The 16883-nt window shown below is 44.5% G+C and overlaps 1 protein-coding gene across 1 annotated transcript in view; it reads right to left on the bottom strand.

Moving 5' to 3' along the window:
• SEMA5A (semaphorin 5A) overlaps positions 1–16883 on the bottom strand; it is a 132875-nt gene that overhangs the window by 37097 nt on the left and 78895 nt on the right. Inside the window, exons 12-13 of the mRNA XM_056862973.1 lie at positions 12651–12832; positions 4303–4446 (exon numbers count right to left, since the gene is read on the bottom strand). Of these exons, the coding sequence (XP_056718951.1) occupies positions 4303–4446; positions 12651–12832 (326 nt within the window). The remainder of the gene's footprint in view (positions 1–4302; positions 4447–12650; positions 12833–16883) is intronic.

Consider the following 16883-nt stretch of genomic DNA (forward strand, 5'->3'; position numbering starts at 1 on the left):
ATGGAAGTGCTAACCGCTTGCTTTTATCACTGGGACTTTGGGCCTACACTGCCCCTTGAGAATGCGTAAACTGCTGCATTTCAAATGTCTGAGGTATATTACACATGCTGGTTTTGTTACAAATGAATTTGAGAGGAGTTCTGCTGTCAAAACAGAACTCTACTTGTCCTCCATCCTGACTGGAGCCCCTTACCCCCTTCGAAAAGCTGCTCAAGAGGGCTGGGATGGGGAGGGTTGCAACTGAGGGAACCAGTGAACACTGCAGACCCCTAACTGCACAAGAGGAAGCTTGCAGGAATGTGACAGTTGGCCAAGAGAGTGGTGGGTGGGGGGGATAGTGTGCCAGCAGCGTCACCTCTTATGAAAACCAGGTTACATCATTATGTCAGGGTGTGTGTGTGTGGGGGGGTTTAAAGCAGGGGTGGGGAACGTCAGGCCCGGGGGCCGTTTAAGGCCTGCAAAATCATTTGGTCTGGCCCTTCGTGGGTCCTGGCAGATCTTTAGCTCAGAAGGATCTAAGACTGGTGATCCACCTCCTCCCATGGACAGGAATAGCCTCTATTCAAGGCGGATGTGAGTTTGTTTTGCCGAGAAAAGGAACCTTTTTTCCCCCTTGCAGAAGAGTCATTAGCTATGGAGCTGTTAGAACCGCCCAGTTTTGTATGGCCCGCGAATGATGTTATAAATATCCAAATGGCCCTTGGCGGGGGAAAAGGTTCCCCACCCCTGGTTTAAAGCATAGTGTTTTGCCAAATCTAAAGCACCACCCCAACATAATGGCATCACTTCTGGTTTTTGCTGGATGTGATAGAGCATACTATTATTATCCATTCCTGTCAAGAAACTGGCCCTTCTCTAGTCATCTCTTGGCTGTTCAAAACTTTGGTTCAGGCCTTTGGGCCTAGTAAAACTATAGAAGGCTTCTCTCTGGGGACGTAATAGCCTGAATTTTCAAGAGAGATAAGGAACGGGGTACAGTCAAACACCAGCGCAGATGAGATCACGGGGCCTAGGAGCTTCAAGGTTAGGACCAAGAGGGAGTGTGGCACTCGCATTCCATCCCATTAGCGCAAGGAACCCTAGGTGGGGGTGAGTTGTCTGACTTTGAGCATGTGTTAGCTGCAGAAGTACATGGTCACTTGTCTTGGCAACACACCTGATTAGCCCAACAGGATCAGGTCAGCTGCAGGCAGACTGGCATAAAGTGAGATCATTTATTCTAGTTTGGACCCCTTGATTCTTGAACATTCTTCTTGAACCAGGTTGGAGCTTGCGTGGCCAGAATATCTGCCTATTGGACTTTGGACTTTGAACATCACCTGGACTCTGTGTTTCAGTCAGGTAACATCTGGGTCAGAAGACCACCAAGCCTGTATAAGTATTTTAGGTTAGCTATTTATATTTTAGTATTTTCTTCTTTGCTTTGCACCGCTTTTGCATGTTTCTTTAATCAGTCTTATTAATTATACTTCTGTGGTGTTATTTGGGTTTGGGAGCATCAATCTAAACCCAGAACCTTGGCCTCCATTGGCTAAAGCTACCAAAGTAATTGTTTTTTGGAACTCAACCTTGCAGGGCTGACTTCTTGATTATTACTCAGTAGGGCTAGAGACCTGGTCCCTTGGTCTCTCAGCTGAAGGGTTGGATAGAGGGGCTGGGGGCAGCTCATTACCCTGGGCAGTGAGGATTCACTCCCCAGCATTTTGTGTTCTGTTTTGCTCTGACCTGTCATGACCCCTTGAAATAGTTTTGTATGGAAAGTCAGCAGGGTAACACTGGTAACGTGTCCACCAAATTAGAACAGGGGAGAAAGTGGGGAAAGATCCTGGTAACTGGCTAGCAGCAGCTGAAAAACATCTAGATGAATTTCTCTCCTGCAGGTAATTAACGCCTGGGCATGCCCAGAGAGCCCTTCAGAGTGTGCCAAAGGATAAGAGCTCTTAACCCGAGTGTCATAGACTAGAGAGGGGAGGAAGATGGACCTGCAGAGCAGGGGAAAGAGAGAAGAAGACCTGCTCTGCATTTTGAAGCATGTTAGTTGGGGTGGGTGGTTTTTTTTTTATTGTATTTTTTTTGTATTGTAAGGCATTTTGCGTCCCCAGAGAGAAAAATGGGATATAAATCAATCAATCAAATACCGACATGCACTGGGATGAGCTGCATATTTTATTCTGCAAACAGAAAGTGCATTGTTTTGTTTGAAATAATCTCTGCTATATTCCTCTAGATAAAATGTTTTAGTTCAATACCAATATGATGAGATTTACAAATACTCTTGACTATTTGCACCAGCCCAGCTAATAACTTATGGAGTGAAAAATAATAAGAAAGAGAGAAAATCCCCACTGCTTACGATTCCTCCTCCAGCACACACTGCGCACATGAACAAATCTGCCTGCATTAAGGTCTTCCTCAAGCCCTGTGAGTTTTAAATGAGATGTCATAGATGCAACATGAAACCTTTTGAATGCTAACAGTGTTGGTCCTCCTCATATCTGCAACTAAGAGATGCTGCCAGCGCTGAAGCCTATTAACACCGAGGTCAACCTGTTATGAAGGCAATGCTATGGAAAGATGGAATACTGGTCTCTCAGGTACATGTTTACGTAGCACAAAATGAAAGATGTATTTGGGCATTTCTAGTTAAAGTGCTGAAGTGTGTAGCATCCTGAAGAAGGAAAATGACAGACCAGGCCAACCTGTAGATACGATCTGCCAACAAGCGAATAGTCACAGATGGCCCAGAAATTTTGCCCCAGTGCCTTTAAATGACAACATGTGTTACAGTGGCTTGGATCCTACAGCCTTACACCAGCTTGCACTGAGCCCTGTCTGTTCCAGAGGCTGCAGAGTGCCAGGCATTTTTCGGAGGATGGAAAGACAGTGGTCTTGCATTAGCGGGAGTGACTCTCACTGCAGGAATGTGCCCCTGCAGTGGGAAAGGGCACAGCATGATCAGAAGCAAAGCTTAGGAAGGATTCAAGCTTATCTAACATGCCTTTCATTACTTTCTAGTTTTATTACAACTGGGTTGTATGGGCAAGGAAAGGACAAAGCTAGGGTTGCCAACCTCCAGGTACACCCAAAAACAAACAAAAGCACTGATGGCTGAACAACAAAGTCTATTAACACAAATAAATGATATAAAAGTGCAATCTCTATAATCAAATAGCCTGAAATAACAACACAATCAGTGTAAAGATAAGGCATACAACATATACAGATAGATCATATGACAGAATGTGTCTGAGAAGGTACAAGTCCCAAAATAAGAAAATCTACCCAGGAATCCTGGGGTTGCCACAATAATCAGTCGCTGATTCTGTAGAACAATGCAATTCAATCCAGGTGCACACACGTCTACCCAGGAAAGGTGATCCTTAGTGTTGGAAACCCGATTTCTCTTCGCCAGTGAGCTGAAAAGCTTGCTTGCAAGGCAGTGAGATGTAGAAAAAACTGTTACTTCCCGAGATGGGAACCCGGTGGAACTCCCATTTTGCCAGAGCTTTGTCTATTGGGAAATTATCCTTAGTGGCAATAGATGAACGTCTATCACATTGCCAAAAAGTGCATCTTGACAATTCAAACGGAAGGCTAATAGCCAAGCCTTCCGTTTGAATTGTCATGATGCACTTTTTGGCAATATGATAAGACGTTCACCTATTGCCACTAAGGATAATTGCCTGAGGGAACCCTGAGGGTTCCTCAAAAACTTATTGGGGCAACTCATAACAAAGATCAACAAAGGCAAACCTTTTCTTGCAACGTGCAGCCACCTGCAGTAGGTGTTGGGCACATTCACAGTTGCCCTGAATTAACTGAATGCCCACTCGACAGCATGCCCCAGAATCTTCTGCAAGGAGGTTTATGTCAAGTTTGAAAACTTCTGCTCTAGAGTATAATGGAATCATGGGAGCTGGCTTTCAGATAGCTAGATAAACAAACAAGACCCTGGAAACCTTCTCTCCTGCTTGCAGGTACTAAGCATATCTAAGAGGAAAAATGACTTCAGGTCGCCAATCGACACCAATGAACATATACTACTTTCTTCAGAATTGCAGGTTTTGAAAGCAGCCACACAGCGGCCTGAACACACTGTAATAATCCTGTAGGGAAAGGAAGTTCTACCTGCATGGCCGATTTGGGGGAAGTGAAGCTAAGTGAAAATTGAAAGCATAGCTGAGTTTTCATCCTTGGTAACAGCTGCAATGCTATAAGCCAAGATAGCAAAAATTAGAGAAACAGACAAGGAGGATACAAAGGAGCGGTAATGAGAAAGCTGAGACAAAAACAGTACCCTACCGTTCTTCACGGTTCTGTCCCACACACACACGGCCTCCGTTCCGAGGGCTTGGGTTACTGCAGGAGCGCTGGCGGACCTGGAAGCCAATTCCGCAGGAGGTGCTGCAAGGAGACCAAGAGGTCCAAGGAGTCCAGCCTCCATTCCTGTAAGAATAGAAGATCTAAGGTCGGTGCAAAGATGCATTTGGATTTGGGAGAGGGGCCCTTCTCAACACTTCCAACCTCTCAAAGTGACTTCACCTTTTTTTTCTTTTAGAATTCTTAACAGGTACATACAAAAACTAAACCCAACAATCTAAAGAAATATTCAAGTATGCCACTACTGCTGCGAGGATGATTTTAGCGAGGAAATGGAAACAACCACTCATTTCAGATATAGAAGAATGGAAGGACAAATTAACGGAATATGTCACTATGGCAAAAATGACCGATATGATAAATATTAATAACAATACGTATTTTGAGCAGCATTATGAGACATGGCTCACGGTTAACAACGAGAAAGTGAAAGATGAGATTTAAGTTGGATATATTATAATGTATTTTTAATTTCATTTATAGATAATCATTAGACTTGTTTACACATCAACTAGACATAGATAGTGATCATTCTTTCTATATGTTACTTATATAACCAAGCGATGAAAATTAACAGCGTTATTTGCCTGTTGTGTTAGAATTTTTATCTTCCGTTTTTCTGTTACCATACGTTTGATGCTCATTTTTTCCCTTCCGTTTTCCTTTTGTACCCCTGTTATATCTTATACAATAAAAATTTAAAACAAAAACTAAACACAATAGCAGACCCAGAGCACAACAGAACAGGGATGTCAGACTCAGTTGTTATGAGGGCCAGATATGACATAAGTGTCCCTTGGTCAGGCCAGTCCAGATCGAGAGTGGGGTGGGGATGGCTGCCTCGGCCAGCTTAAGAGCCAGATAAGAGCTCTCAAGGAGTTGGATCCGGCCTTATGTTTGACACCTCTGGTCCAGAGTATACACAGTAAGAAAAAAAAAACCTGTCAAGAAGAGATAGAACTGCTTTGAGCCAAGAGGAAAGGCTGGTAGAAATATTTTACTTAATAAATAAACATGCCACAGTTATGCAAGTTCCTTAGCAGCATCTAGACATGACAGCATTCCCCAGTTTAGCAATGGGGCAATGCTATTTTCTCGCTGGAATTCCCTCTGTTTACAAATGCCACAGGGTCTGATCCTGGAAGGGTGCTGTCATGTCTAGCTAACCCTCAGATTTATAACCAGCCACCCCTTTTGATTTAAAGTGTCCCCAGGGTGGCCTCACATAAGCAAACACGGTGTTATCTGATGGGGGGGGGAGTGATAAATTGTGAATAGGAAAATAGTATGCCATACCTGCTGTTAAAAAAATGTTATAGTATCATTTGTTTGTTGTAATAACAATAAAAATTCAATAAAATTGTGAAAAAGAAAATTAGTGATTCCATATATAATTTCACAGCAGGACTGCTATTGAAACTTCTAAATGTTCAGAAAATGGGGAGACAATTTTAAAATAATGAACAAAACAACCTCTCATTGATGAATATATAAGCATTTTTAAAATGTTAAGTGGTCAATACAAATCCACAGGATTATATTTCTCCAGTGCTGGTGGGATCATGAACTATACCAATTGTCATGGAACTTGCGTGGCCTCTTGTGAATGGATGCTCAATTGCCCGCAGCAACCCTAGTTTGGTGCGACTGTTCCTACAGCGTAAGGTTTCTTTCAGTTGCATATAATCTTGAACAACCACTCACTTTTTGCTCCACACAATTCTCCTCCACAAGTCCCTCATGGTACAAGATCCTGCGCTTGTTGGACACTGTCTTAGTCAGCTATGCAATATTACTAGAGTGGTCAATATTAGAAGAAGACCTTTAAAGAGTGGCTTACAATTGCCTTCCCTTCCCCTCCCCACAACAAACACCTTGTAAGGTAGGTGAGGCTGAGAGAGTTCTGAGAGAACTGCGACTGGCCCAAGGTCACCCAGCAAGCTTCATCTGGAGGAATGGGGAATCAAACTCGGTTCTCCAGATTAGAGTATGCCACTCTTAATCACTATGCCATGCTGGCTCTCCATTACCATAGTGGGAGATCTCTAGACTGCAGGTTCTGTGTTCCTGCCACTGCTCAGTGGAGCAGTGAGAGGAAAATGAGGATAAAAGTGGCATTGCCACAATGTTACTTTCATTTATGTATCCAGAAGTGATACCACACCATCATGGTGACACTCTAGGAATTTCCCTAATTTCTATGGCTTTTATCATAGAGGGGAAAGGCAATATTGACATGATGTCACTTCCAATCATTTATCCAACAGTGACATCACGGCACTGTAGCAACACTCTACGAATTCCACAAATCTCTACAGTTTTTACCATAGAAATTTGAGAAATTTCTAGTATGTCACCACAACACTGTGCTGTCACTTCCAAGCATGTAACTGGAAGTGCTGCTGCAGCACCGTAACATTGGGCCAGCCCACCAAAGCTCCTGGAGGTTACTGGGAGATGGCTAGCAACCCTATATATTACCTATGGAATTAAAATGTCAAGATCCTTTTCTATTCAGCGCAGAAGGATGCCTCACAAAACTCGAGAGGAGGGGTAGCCGAGAGAAGGAAAACACAGAAGTACTGCAAGGGAAGAGGATTGGGTAGGTGAAGACCAAAATTGATGCTGCTGATCTCAGCAACTGTCCCTTGTGTAAACTGTCAAATGAACGCCTCTGAACTTGGAGTTGAAAGCTACAAGCCACTCACAGTGGAATCCTAAGCAGCTTATGTCCTTCTAAATCCACTGATTTTGATGTATGCAGAAAGGTTTAACTCTGCTTAGGATGGCACTGTCAGTCTCTGAATACTAGAAAAATAAAGCTTTTGAAGAGGTCTCAAAAGTGGCAAGACACAGCTGTGCTCTCTCTCTCACTGACAATGTTATAGACATTGGGGCCTAACGCACTCAGTATATACTACGTTTAAAAACACGTGTTATCCAGGTTAGATCGCACCTCAGACCTCCCATTTCGGCTTGGAAATGCTTTGGAAGGGCCAGACATCTGTTTTTCCCCAAAACGCCTATACCACGATGTATTTCGTTATGTCGTTTCAAAACCGGCAATCCAAGGGGTGCGTTCAGTTACATATGGTATTCAGTTCTCCTCCCCTCTTTTTGCAACACCCAATGAAAAGCCTTTCTCCTCCCATCCCACCTTCCCCCTCCCCTCCCGTTTGCATCCACCAATCATTATTGTTACTTAATCCCCCCCCATAAGTGCTTGTGGAACACAAAGGAACACGGAAACGGAACATCAGATGAACATCAGATTTTTATTTGTGCAGGGTTCCAATCAAACATTTCCCTCATATGGAATGTCCTTGAAGTGGATTTTGTAAACGGTTCGTGGGCTTGAGGGGGAAGGAATGCAGAGGAGGGCGAGGGCTAGAAAAGTAGCGAAATTGCTGCGAGCAGCAGATGGGGGAGGGGGAAGCAGCAGGAGGAGGAAGGGAGAGAGTCTGAGGGATAGATAGAGCGCCCGCACACACACACACACACACACAAGTCAGGGCTCTCCTGCCGGCACAAAGTTTCTCCCCGCCTGTTCCTGTCTTTCTCCCGCTGCCGGGGTTGAGTGTGTCTCCCTGCTCTCAAAAAAAACTTTTAATATGCTCGTCCCAATGAAAAAATGCAAGATCGTTGGACCAACGCCCGAAAAGATGGCAGCTCTGTGATTAGCACTGTGCAAGGACTGGCTCATTTTGGGGTTTTTTTTGGGGGGGGAATGCCTGCATAGGTTGTGATTAGGGTTTCCCTGCCGTGCAAATGAGGCAATTCTTAATGGCATACAGCACTCCTTCGGATCAATGATATTGCGCATGCGTGAAAAAAAAGGGGAGGGGAGGCGGGGAAGCATCAGCGATGTAGACATGACACAGTGCTCCCCCACGCTCCTCCTCTCAACTTTTCGGACTATTACTTTGGAGGTGCGATATGACGATAAACCATCTTGGGAGAAGTCTTAACAGGCACGGTGCAATCGGAAATGAAAAATACGCATCCAAAACACACACACCGAGCACAATAATAATATGCTGTAAATTGTTCGTGCGTTATTGTTCGTGCATTAGGCCCCATTGTCCAATAAGTACCTGTGACACTTCACAGTCCACACAACCAACACAACTGCAATTAAGTACTGGTATGAAAGGGGTATAACCTCCCTGCAACAAAATACAATGGCTGGGAAATTCTGACTTCTCAGAAACAGAAGCATTACCTTGAGGCAATCGGGGTCTCACATGTCCCCTGAGTAACTGTTCCGCTATATTAAGGAAATGCCTCTGGATTCTGCATAGCATCAGAGTACCTGTTGCACATTTTCCTTACTGTTGTATATTCTGCTACCACAAGATTTCCAGTGTCTTTCCCTTCAAACTGTTTATACATACCTACTTCAACTGTCTACACTTAAAACTTATGACAAATATTTGAACAGAAAAGGCTACAACCAAATATGCCAAATTTTAAACTGGCGTGTTCTAGAACAGATATTATTTGCTATCTAAAAAGGCAAATGCTAAAAAGGCAAATGTGATCTTGGGCTGCATCAACAGAAGTATAGTGTCCAGATCACACGAAGTGATGGTATCGCTTTACTCTGCTCTGGTTAGACCTCACCTACAGTATTGTGTTCAGTTTTGGGCACCACAATTTAAGGAAGATGTAGGCAAGCTGGAATGGGTCCAGAGGAGGGCAACAAAAATGGTGAGGGGTCTGGAGACCAAGTCCTATGAGGAAAGGTTGAAGGACCTGGGTATCTTTAGCCTGAAGAGGAAAAGACTGAGAGGGGATGTGATAACCATCTTCAAGTACTTGAAGGGCTGTCACATAGAGGATGGTGCCGAGTTGTTTTCTACTGCCCCAGAAGATCAGACCAGAACCAATAGGTTGAAATTAAATCAAAAGAGTTTAGGTCTAGATATCAGGAAGAATTTTCTAACAGTTAGAGAGGTTCCTCAGTGGAACAGGCTTCCTCGGGAGGTGGTAAGCGCTCCTTCCCTGGAGGTTTTTAAGCAGAGGCAATGCTGATTCTATGACCTTAGCCAGATCATGAGAGGGAGGGCATCTTGGCTATCTTCTGGGCATGGAGTAGGGGTCACTGGGGGTGTGGGGTGGAGGTAGTTGTGAATGTCCTGCATTGTGCAGGGGGTTGGACTAGATGACCCTAGTGGTACCTTCCAACTCTATGATTCTATGATACTTATTTATTAACTTAATTTATATCCCGTCTTTCTCCCCAAGGAGACCTGGAGCAGCTCTCCTCTCCTCCATTTTATCCTCACAAGAACCCTGTGAAGGAGGCTGGGCTGAGAGTGTGTAACTGGCCTGAGGTCACCCGGCAAACCTTTGTGGCAAGAGTGGGGATTCAGACCTGGGCCTTCCATATCCTAGTCCAATACTGTAACCACTATACCACACAGGCTCTTCGGAACATTATAGATCCCTTTAATTTCCAGATTCACTGTAAAAAGCAACACTTCAGTTTTACTTTTAAGACACAGGCCCTCTATAATCACAACCTAACTACTAACATCTTTCAAGGGAGTTCAAGATACATCCCTGCTCTGACCGTTTCAGATTTCAAGACAATCCACTAAGCAATTAAATACAAACAAAGCACAAAACGTTTATAGTACTTTAGTTTGAAACCATTTGCCCAATGGCCAGAGCATGAATGGTTCCCCTGAGTGGTAAACAGTAGCTGCAGGAGCCCCCAATTTGGATTGGAGCTGTGGGGTGAGGAGAATTACTTTGTTCCTCACATATCATTTTCCCAGCCTCAAACAGCCCCCGCCCCCAGAGTAGCTATTTAACCCACCTGAGAGGCCTACAGCAACATAAAGCCAGCTGTGTATTCCCCCAATGGGGCATATAACAGCTCTGGGGGGGAGCATTTGAGGTCAGGAGAATGGTAGGAGGGGAAAGACCTGATCAGAACCAGGGGAGTTGTAGCTGTGATATACTAATAAAAATCTAGCTTGGCCCCAGCAGGGAGCAGCTGCAGAGGATCCAAAGGAAGGAGACTGTATTAGATTGCCATTAGGGAGCCAAGGAAAAAGGTCTGTCACGGAAGAAGGGTGGTCACTGGGCCTGTTCACATGTTACAATGAACGCACGTACATCCTGCCTGTATGTGTATACATCTGTTTGTAACAAAGAGCCAATGCACATTCACTTTCAGAATGAAACTGGGGACCAGTACCTGGAAAATGTGGGGTTTGTATCACACGTTCACTGAAACATAAGAATTACTCAATGCTCATACAAAGAACAATCAAGTGTACATGGCACATTGATTGCTATGTGTGTTCACTGTAACCTGTGAACAGGGCTAGAGATAGTTTATGATCCTAACAGAGAATGATGTAATGATCCCAAGATAAATTTAAATTCCCAATCAAAATTACATTCCCCCTACATTTAGGAGACTAAGGGAGCAGTCTGAACCTATTTAATTTAGAAGCAAGTCCTATTTATTTACTTAGAAGCAAGTTCCACCTACACTGTCTTCCAATGTGCTTCGGGGTTCAAGTCCAGATGCTGGTATTGACCTTTAAAGCCCTGTACGGGCTGGGACAAACATACTTTAAGAACCACCTGCTCCCTCCGGCCATCTCAGAGGCCTTGCTTTGGTTGCCCCCACCATCTGAGGCTAGACAGGTGGTGACCCTTCTCCATCATAGCACCAAAAGTTTGGGTCTCCTTCCACAAGGAGATTCATTTCTCTCCCTGTAACAGTGTCCTTCAGTCTCAGGAACCAATGGAATAAGGAGATGGATTTCCATATTTTGCAAAAGCAATGGGATATGGCCTTAAAGTTTATACCAGCTCTCTCCATGGATCTTGTTGAGACTTACTAAGCAAAAAAAAATATGTTTAGGATACACTGGACACGACAGCGACTCTTTAACAAAGGACGGAGTAAAGAGTCTAACAGACCATTCCTGAGCTGGAAGGGCAAAAGTGCTTAGGAGGTGGGCAAAGGGCCCGTGCCGATATCCACGCTGCTTGCACCGGCAACCAGACCACTTGCACCACATAGAGTGGCATGGACACCGGCGTTGGGGTGCTCATGCCAGCCTTCCCGAGCTGCCATGGCAGCGTGGCCCTGGGATGCGGGCTCAGGCTCCCACTGGCATCCTGACGGCGCACCTGCGTGTGCGGTCATCCCAGGGGAAGTTCCAGGAGTGGCTTTCTAACCCTCCCCCCTTCAGGCTTGCCTTACCTGCAGATAGACCACCTTTTTATGGAGCGGTTCCACGGGGCTTGCAGGTAAGTGCAAGGTTTCAGCTCCGGTGGTGGTGGGGGAATCCTCCTTTGGAGGTGGTGCGGCTGCGCTGCCTCCAGCCAACGGCTCAGCCTTCCCCCTCAGGAATGGGCTGTGTTTGTAACTCACAGAATGCGTCCCTTAAACATATCTTTGTGTGTGTCCAGTCATTCAGTTTTTCTGGGAAGAAGTTATTACTCATATCAATTTTATATTAGAATGTTCATTGATTTTTGAGGATGATTATGTACTTTTAAACTATCTGCCTGTCTCTTGAAGGCTAACTGATGGTCAATCAAAATGGACCCTCCATGCCCATACTACAGCTAAAAGACTTGTATTACAACACTGGAAAGGTAAAAGCCCACATCTGGTAAATCAATGGATTGAAGACCTTCGAACTCTATCAATATTTGAATGCATGGCATATAGATGGCAACTGCATATGTACTTATTGTTAAATATTTGGAAACCGTTTATAGAAACTTACATGTCGATCCACCACCACTGATATATTTTTGTCTTTATGCATACCTTTTTTTTTTTTAATTTAATAGATGGGTTTTAAGTTTTTTCACCCTTGTGCTCTTTAATGTTTATTTTAAAATAAATAAATTAAAAAATTAAAAATACTTCTTTGTTTTAACAGGTCTACTTCTAATAATGGTTACTGGCCCTCCTTTGAGTGTTGTCTTCTTATGTAATTCCATACAAGTCTATTAGTGGCACAGTACTTGTGGCAAATGTCTGCTTATGTGTTTTTAATTGAATTTTATAATTGTAACTTTCTTTTAATTGTTGAAAGGTTCTATTGTTTTTTATGTTTGTCGCATTGTGGATCCTAATAGGGTGGAAAGGCAACATTAAAATGTTTCAAATAAATAAATAAATAAATAAATAAATAAATAAATAAATAAAATGGGGCTCAGGACCACAACATCAATCAAAAGGGGGTTTCCCAGTCAATTCGAAAGCTTCTCTTCTTGGGCCTACGTACCTGGAGCAATTGACAATTTCCATGCTTGGCCCTTCACATGGCCGGCCTCCACACATTGGAGCTGGGTTATCACATGAGCGAATTCTGCAAAGGCAAATGCCCAAGCTGGAGCCATCCACATGTGTGCACGGTTTCCACTCTGACCAGGGTCCAAAAGAGCCGTCCACCGTCAAATTCCTCGTCTGGAAATCAAAAGACAGAACCTTTACCATAGTTCATTCTATGACATACTAAAACCTGGCGTGTTCATACTAGAAAGCTCATATGAAATCTGAGCTCATTTGCACAAGATTCCCAATCTTCCCAAATACATGATTAGTTCATGTAAGTGACACCTTTTCTGGTTGTTTGAAATCCTGGCAACCTTCCATGTTGCGAGTTGCATAATGCTGGAGATGAACTGTGTCATTTATCATTCCCCATGTTTTCAATAAAGAGAAAGCTCACCCATTTCATAGTCACCACCAGGAGCAGCTCCTTGCCACAGGAGGAGAAAAGATACTGATGGGAAGGGCCCCTTGTTTTAGGAATGCCAACCTCCAGGTGGGACCTAGGGATTCCCCGGAATTACAGCTCATCTCCAGACTACAGAGATCAGCTCCCCTGCAGAAAATGGATGCTTTGGAAGGTAGACTCTATTGTATTGTACCCCACTGAGGCCCCGTCCTCCCCAGGCTCCACCCCCAAATCTCCAGGAGTTTCCCAACCTGGATCTGGCAACCCTACCCCCACATCCCCCACCAGTGACCAGGGGGGACCTGGCAACCCAACGTTTAGTGGATCAGCACGTAATTTGAATACCACACATCCTCCCAGGTCCAGTCACCAGTATCCACTCAAAAATAACTCAAGGGCTGGAAACAACCAGATCTTGGAGAGTATAAGGCCACATTCGTGTCCACCATTCTTGGCCCCTTTCAGCAGCCAAATAACAAGCCGTGGTAGGGAATATATATAGAAATATATATAGAAATGTTGGTTATTGGGGAAGGAGGAGATATAACAGGATATAAAATCTCTGTTTGTCCACTTACAATCAACACAGCATTTCCCCTAATGAAATCGATCCCATACCATCTGAAGTCCAAATTTTATCAATAAAAACATGTTGAGAGATTTACAGTCCAATCCTATGCAGAGTTACTCCAGCCTATGCCCATTAAACAAGTAACGGCACAGTACGGCACTGTTAATTACACCAACTCATATGGTTTCACTTTGCATTGCTAGTTTCTGGCTGGTCTCCAGATCCTCTGGTGGTACTAAATTTTATTAATTAAAGGGCTGTTTTGTCACAATTAATGGCTCGTATTTAAAACTTGTCCATCAACAAGTCAAGTTTATTTTGTGATGCCTATAATTGAGAACACCGCATGTCTGATACAGCAATTTGGACACTCATTATAGCTCCGTTTTTCACAGATGAGGAAATCAGCTATTTCCTGTAAAATATATCTTTCTTGCTTTACTACAAAAAAAGAGCACAAGACAGAGTAGAAAGCAAGAGAAGGAATAGACAAGAGACATGCTTGACAACCACCAGAGTCATATGGAGGATGGTCAGAAACATTAGGAAGAACTTTCTGACGATAAGGGCGGTTCGATGGTGGAATGCGATGCCTGGGGGGGGTGTGTGGAGTCCCCGTCGTTGGAGGTCTTTAAGTAGAGGCTGGATGGCCATCTGTCAGGAGTGCTTTGATTGTGGGATCCTGCATGGCAGGGGGTTGGACTGGATGGCCCTTTTGGTCTCTTCTAGCCTTGTGTGATTTTGTGATTTTATGGCTCCAATTTGCTGAATTGTTTTCTGTTGCCCCAGAAAGTTGGACCAGAACCAACGGGTTGAAATTAAATCAAAAGAGTGTCCATGTTGACATTAGGAAGAATTTTTCTAATAGTCAGAGCAGTTCCTCAGTGGAACAGACTTCCTCGAGAGGTGGTAAGTGCTCCGTCCCTGGAGGTTTTTAAGCAGAGGCTAGAGGGCCATCTGTCAGCAATGCTGATTCTATAACCTTGGGCAGTTCATGGGAGGGAGGGCATCTTGGCCATCTTCTAGGGGTCACTGGGGCTATGTGGGAGAGGCAGTTGTAAGTTTCCTGCATTGTGCAGGGGATTGGACTAGATGACTCTGGTGGTCCCTTCCAACTCTATGAGTCTATGATTCTATATGGTGCATGAGCTTGCAAGATTGGACTGCTTCAGTTACCAAGAGGGAGAATTATGTGTTTGAATGTTCACTGGTATAGAAAAAGTCCGCTTCCAGCATACAGAAAACTAGCATATCCACGTAGATTTCCTCTCTGGCATGCCAGCATTTTGTAGTGGTCAGAGTGTCTGATTAGCATCTGGGAGACCCAGGTTTGAATCCCCATTCATGCCATGGAAGCTTGCTGGGTGACCTTGGCCCAATCTCACTCTCTCAGCCTAACCCACCTCACAAGGCTATTGTGAGGATAAAAATGGAGAGAAGAATGATGTAAGACACTTCGGGTCCCCACTGGGGAGAAGGAGTGGGGTATAAATGAAGCAAAATAAATAAATAAAATACGAGCTTTTCCCAGAGTTTGAGAATGGGGAAGACTCAACCATGAGGTTCCCTCCCCTGCATTCTGAAGTGGTACAGTCCCATGCGGGCTGTATTGTGTGCTTCTGCTGTGTATATAGCTTGGTTCTTAACATCTGGGCAGCAGCATCTTTCCCTCCCTTGAATGACAATCCAGAATCGTGGGGTCCAGGGTTTCTTCATCCTTCCTAGGAGAGGGAACGTGTGCATGGAAAGACATTTTCCGCCACAGTTGCTGAGTGTTTTCATCTCATCAGGGAGACCAGGAAGGAGTTGCATGCCCAGGATTTAGTGTGTGCAACTGGAGCTGCTGGATCATGGCCACAGTGCCCGAAATTATGACCAACTGTCTTACATACCAGCTGTCTCTGAGCTGAGACAGCCGAGGTTCATCAAGCCATTCAACACCCCAGCAGCTGTGCTGTAGTCTGTAGATACGATGACAGCATCCCAAACGCTGGTTTCCTGCCGCCACCACCATTTCTTCAGGTGTTTTATGAAAATAGCCCCACTTTCATTTTTGCTATTCCATTTAATGCACATACATATAGCCCAGAAATAAACCCAGAAAGAAAGAAGAGAAAGCCTCTCTTTAAAGCTGTCTCCAATTAAGATGTGCTTTGATAGCTGCTTCCATCAGAAGTTCATACCGAAGCACATTTTCCAACAGATCACACTGGAACTTCAAACCCACAGAAACATGTAGGTGAGCTTTTACTGCACTCTGTGGATGCATCCGTTGTAGCTTCCTTGATGTTCCCAATCAAGAGTAACACGACTAACAAGCTTGATCCTAAGCAGAGCTACCTTGACCTCAATGGACTTAGAAGGATGTGACTCAGCCTAGGAACTGGACTGCAAACCTTGACTCATCTCCTCTATTCAGTGTATCGAGCAAAACACACACACGCAAAGGTTGATCCTGTTGTCATCACTGACAATAGGACACCCTGATGGATTGTCTCTGATCACCAATGCAGTGTATCTCCAGCTTTGTGCAGAAAAGCAATCTGTTCTGCCTCTTTATTAATTGCTTTGCCACTGACATCCATACAGAACTGTTCCTAGAACGTTTGGTGTGAGGGGAGAACACATGAATACATGAAGTTGCCTTATGCTGAGTCAGACTCTTGGTCCATCAAGGTCAGCATTGTCTACTCTGACCAGAAGCAGCTTCTCCGTGGTCTCAGGCTGATGTCTTTCATATCACCTACCACCTGATCCCTTTAGCTAGAGATGCCAGGGATTGAATCTTGGACCTTCTGCATAACAAGCAGATACTCTACCACTGGCCCATGGCCCCTCCCTGATCAGGCCTACCCAACTCTACTCACCAGCTTGTCAACAGCAAGTGCCTTTCTGGTGAGGGTCCTCCTGAAAAACCCCTTTCCCCCTCCTTCGTTGGTGGAGATTTCTTTCCTTGCAGAGTATGCAGAAGCAACAATGATGCCTCACGCTACTTCTCTCTGTTTTGAAACCCAGAGAGAGAGAACCCCTGTCTTCTCTGTGGGGTGGAAAGAGTGGGCAAGATGTCACAGTCACCCAGGAAGCAAGGAACACCCTGAGTAGGCAAACAGGCTTTTAAGCAGGATGGCCCCATGGGAAGCTCTGTTGCCATGGCAATGGAGCCTAAGCTGCTCATGCTGCAGAAGGGGACAGGGTAGCTAGTGAGA

The sequence above is a fragment of the Euleptes europaea genome, chromosome 17 (assembly GCF_029931775.1).
Source record: "Euleptes europaea isolate rEulEur1 chromosome 17, rEulEur1.hap1, whole genome shotgun sequence".
NCBI classification, from domain to species: Eukaryota; Metazoa; Chordata; class Lepidosauria; order Squamata; family Sphaerodactylidae; genus Euleptes; species Euleptes europaea.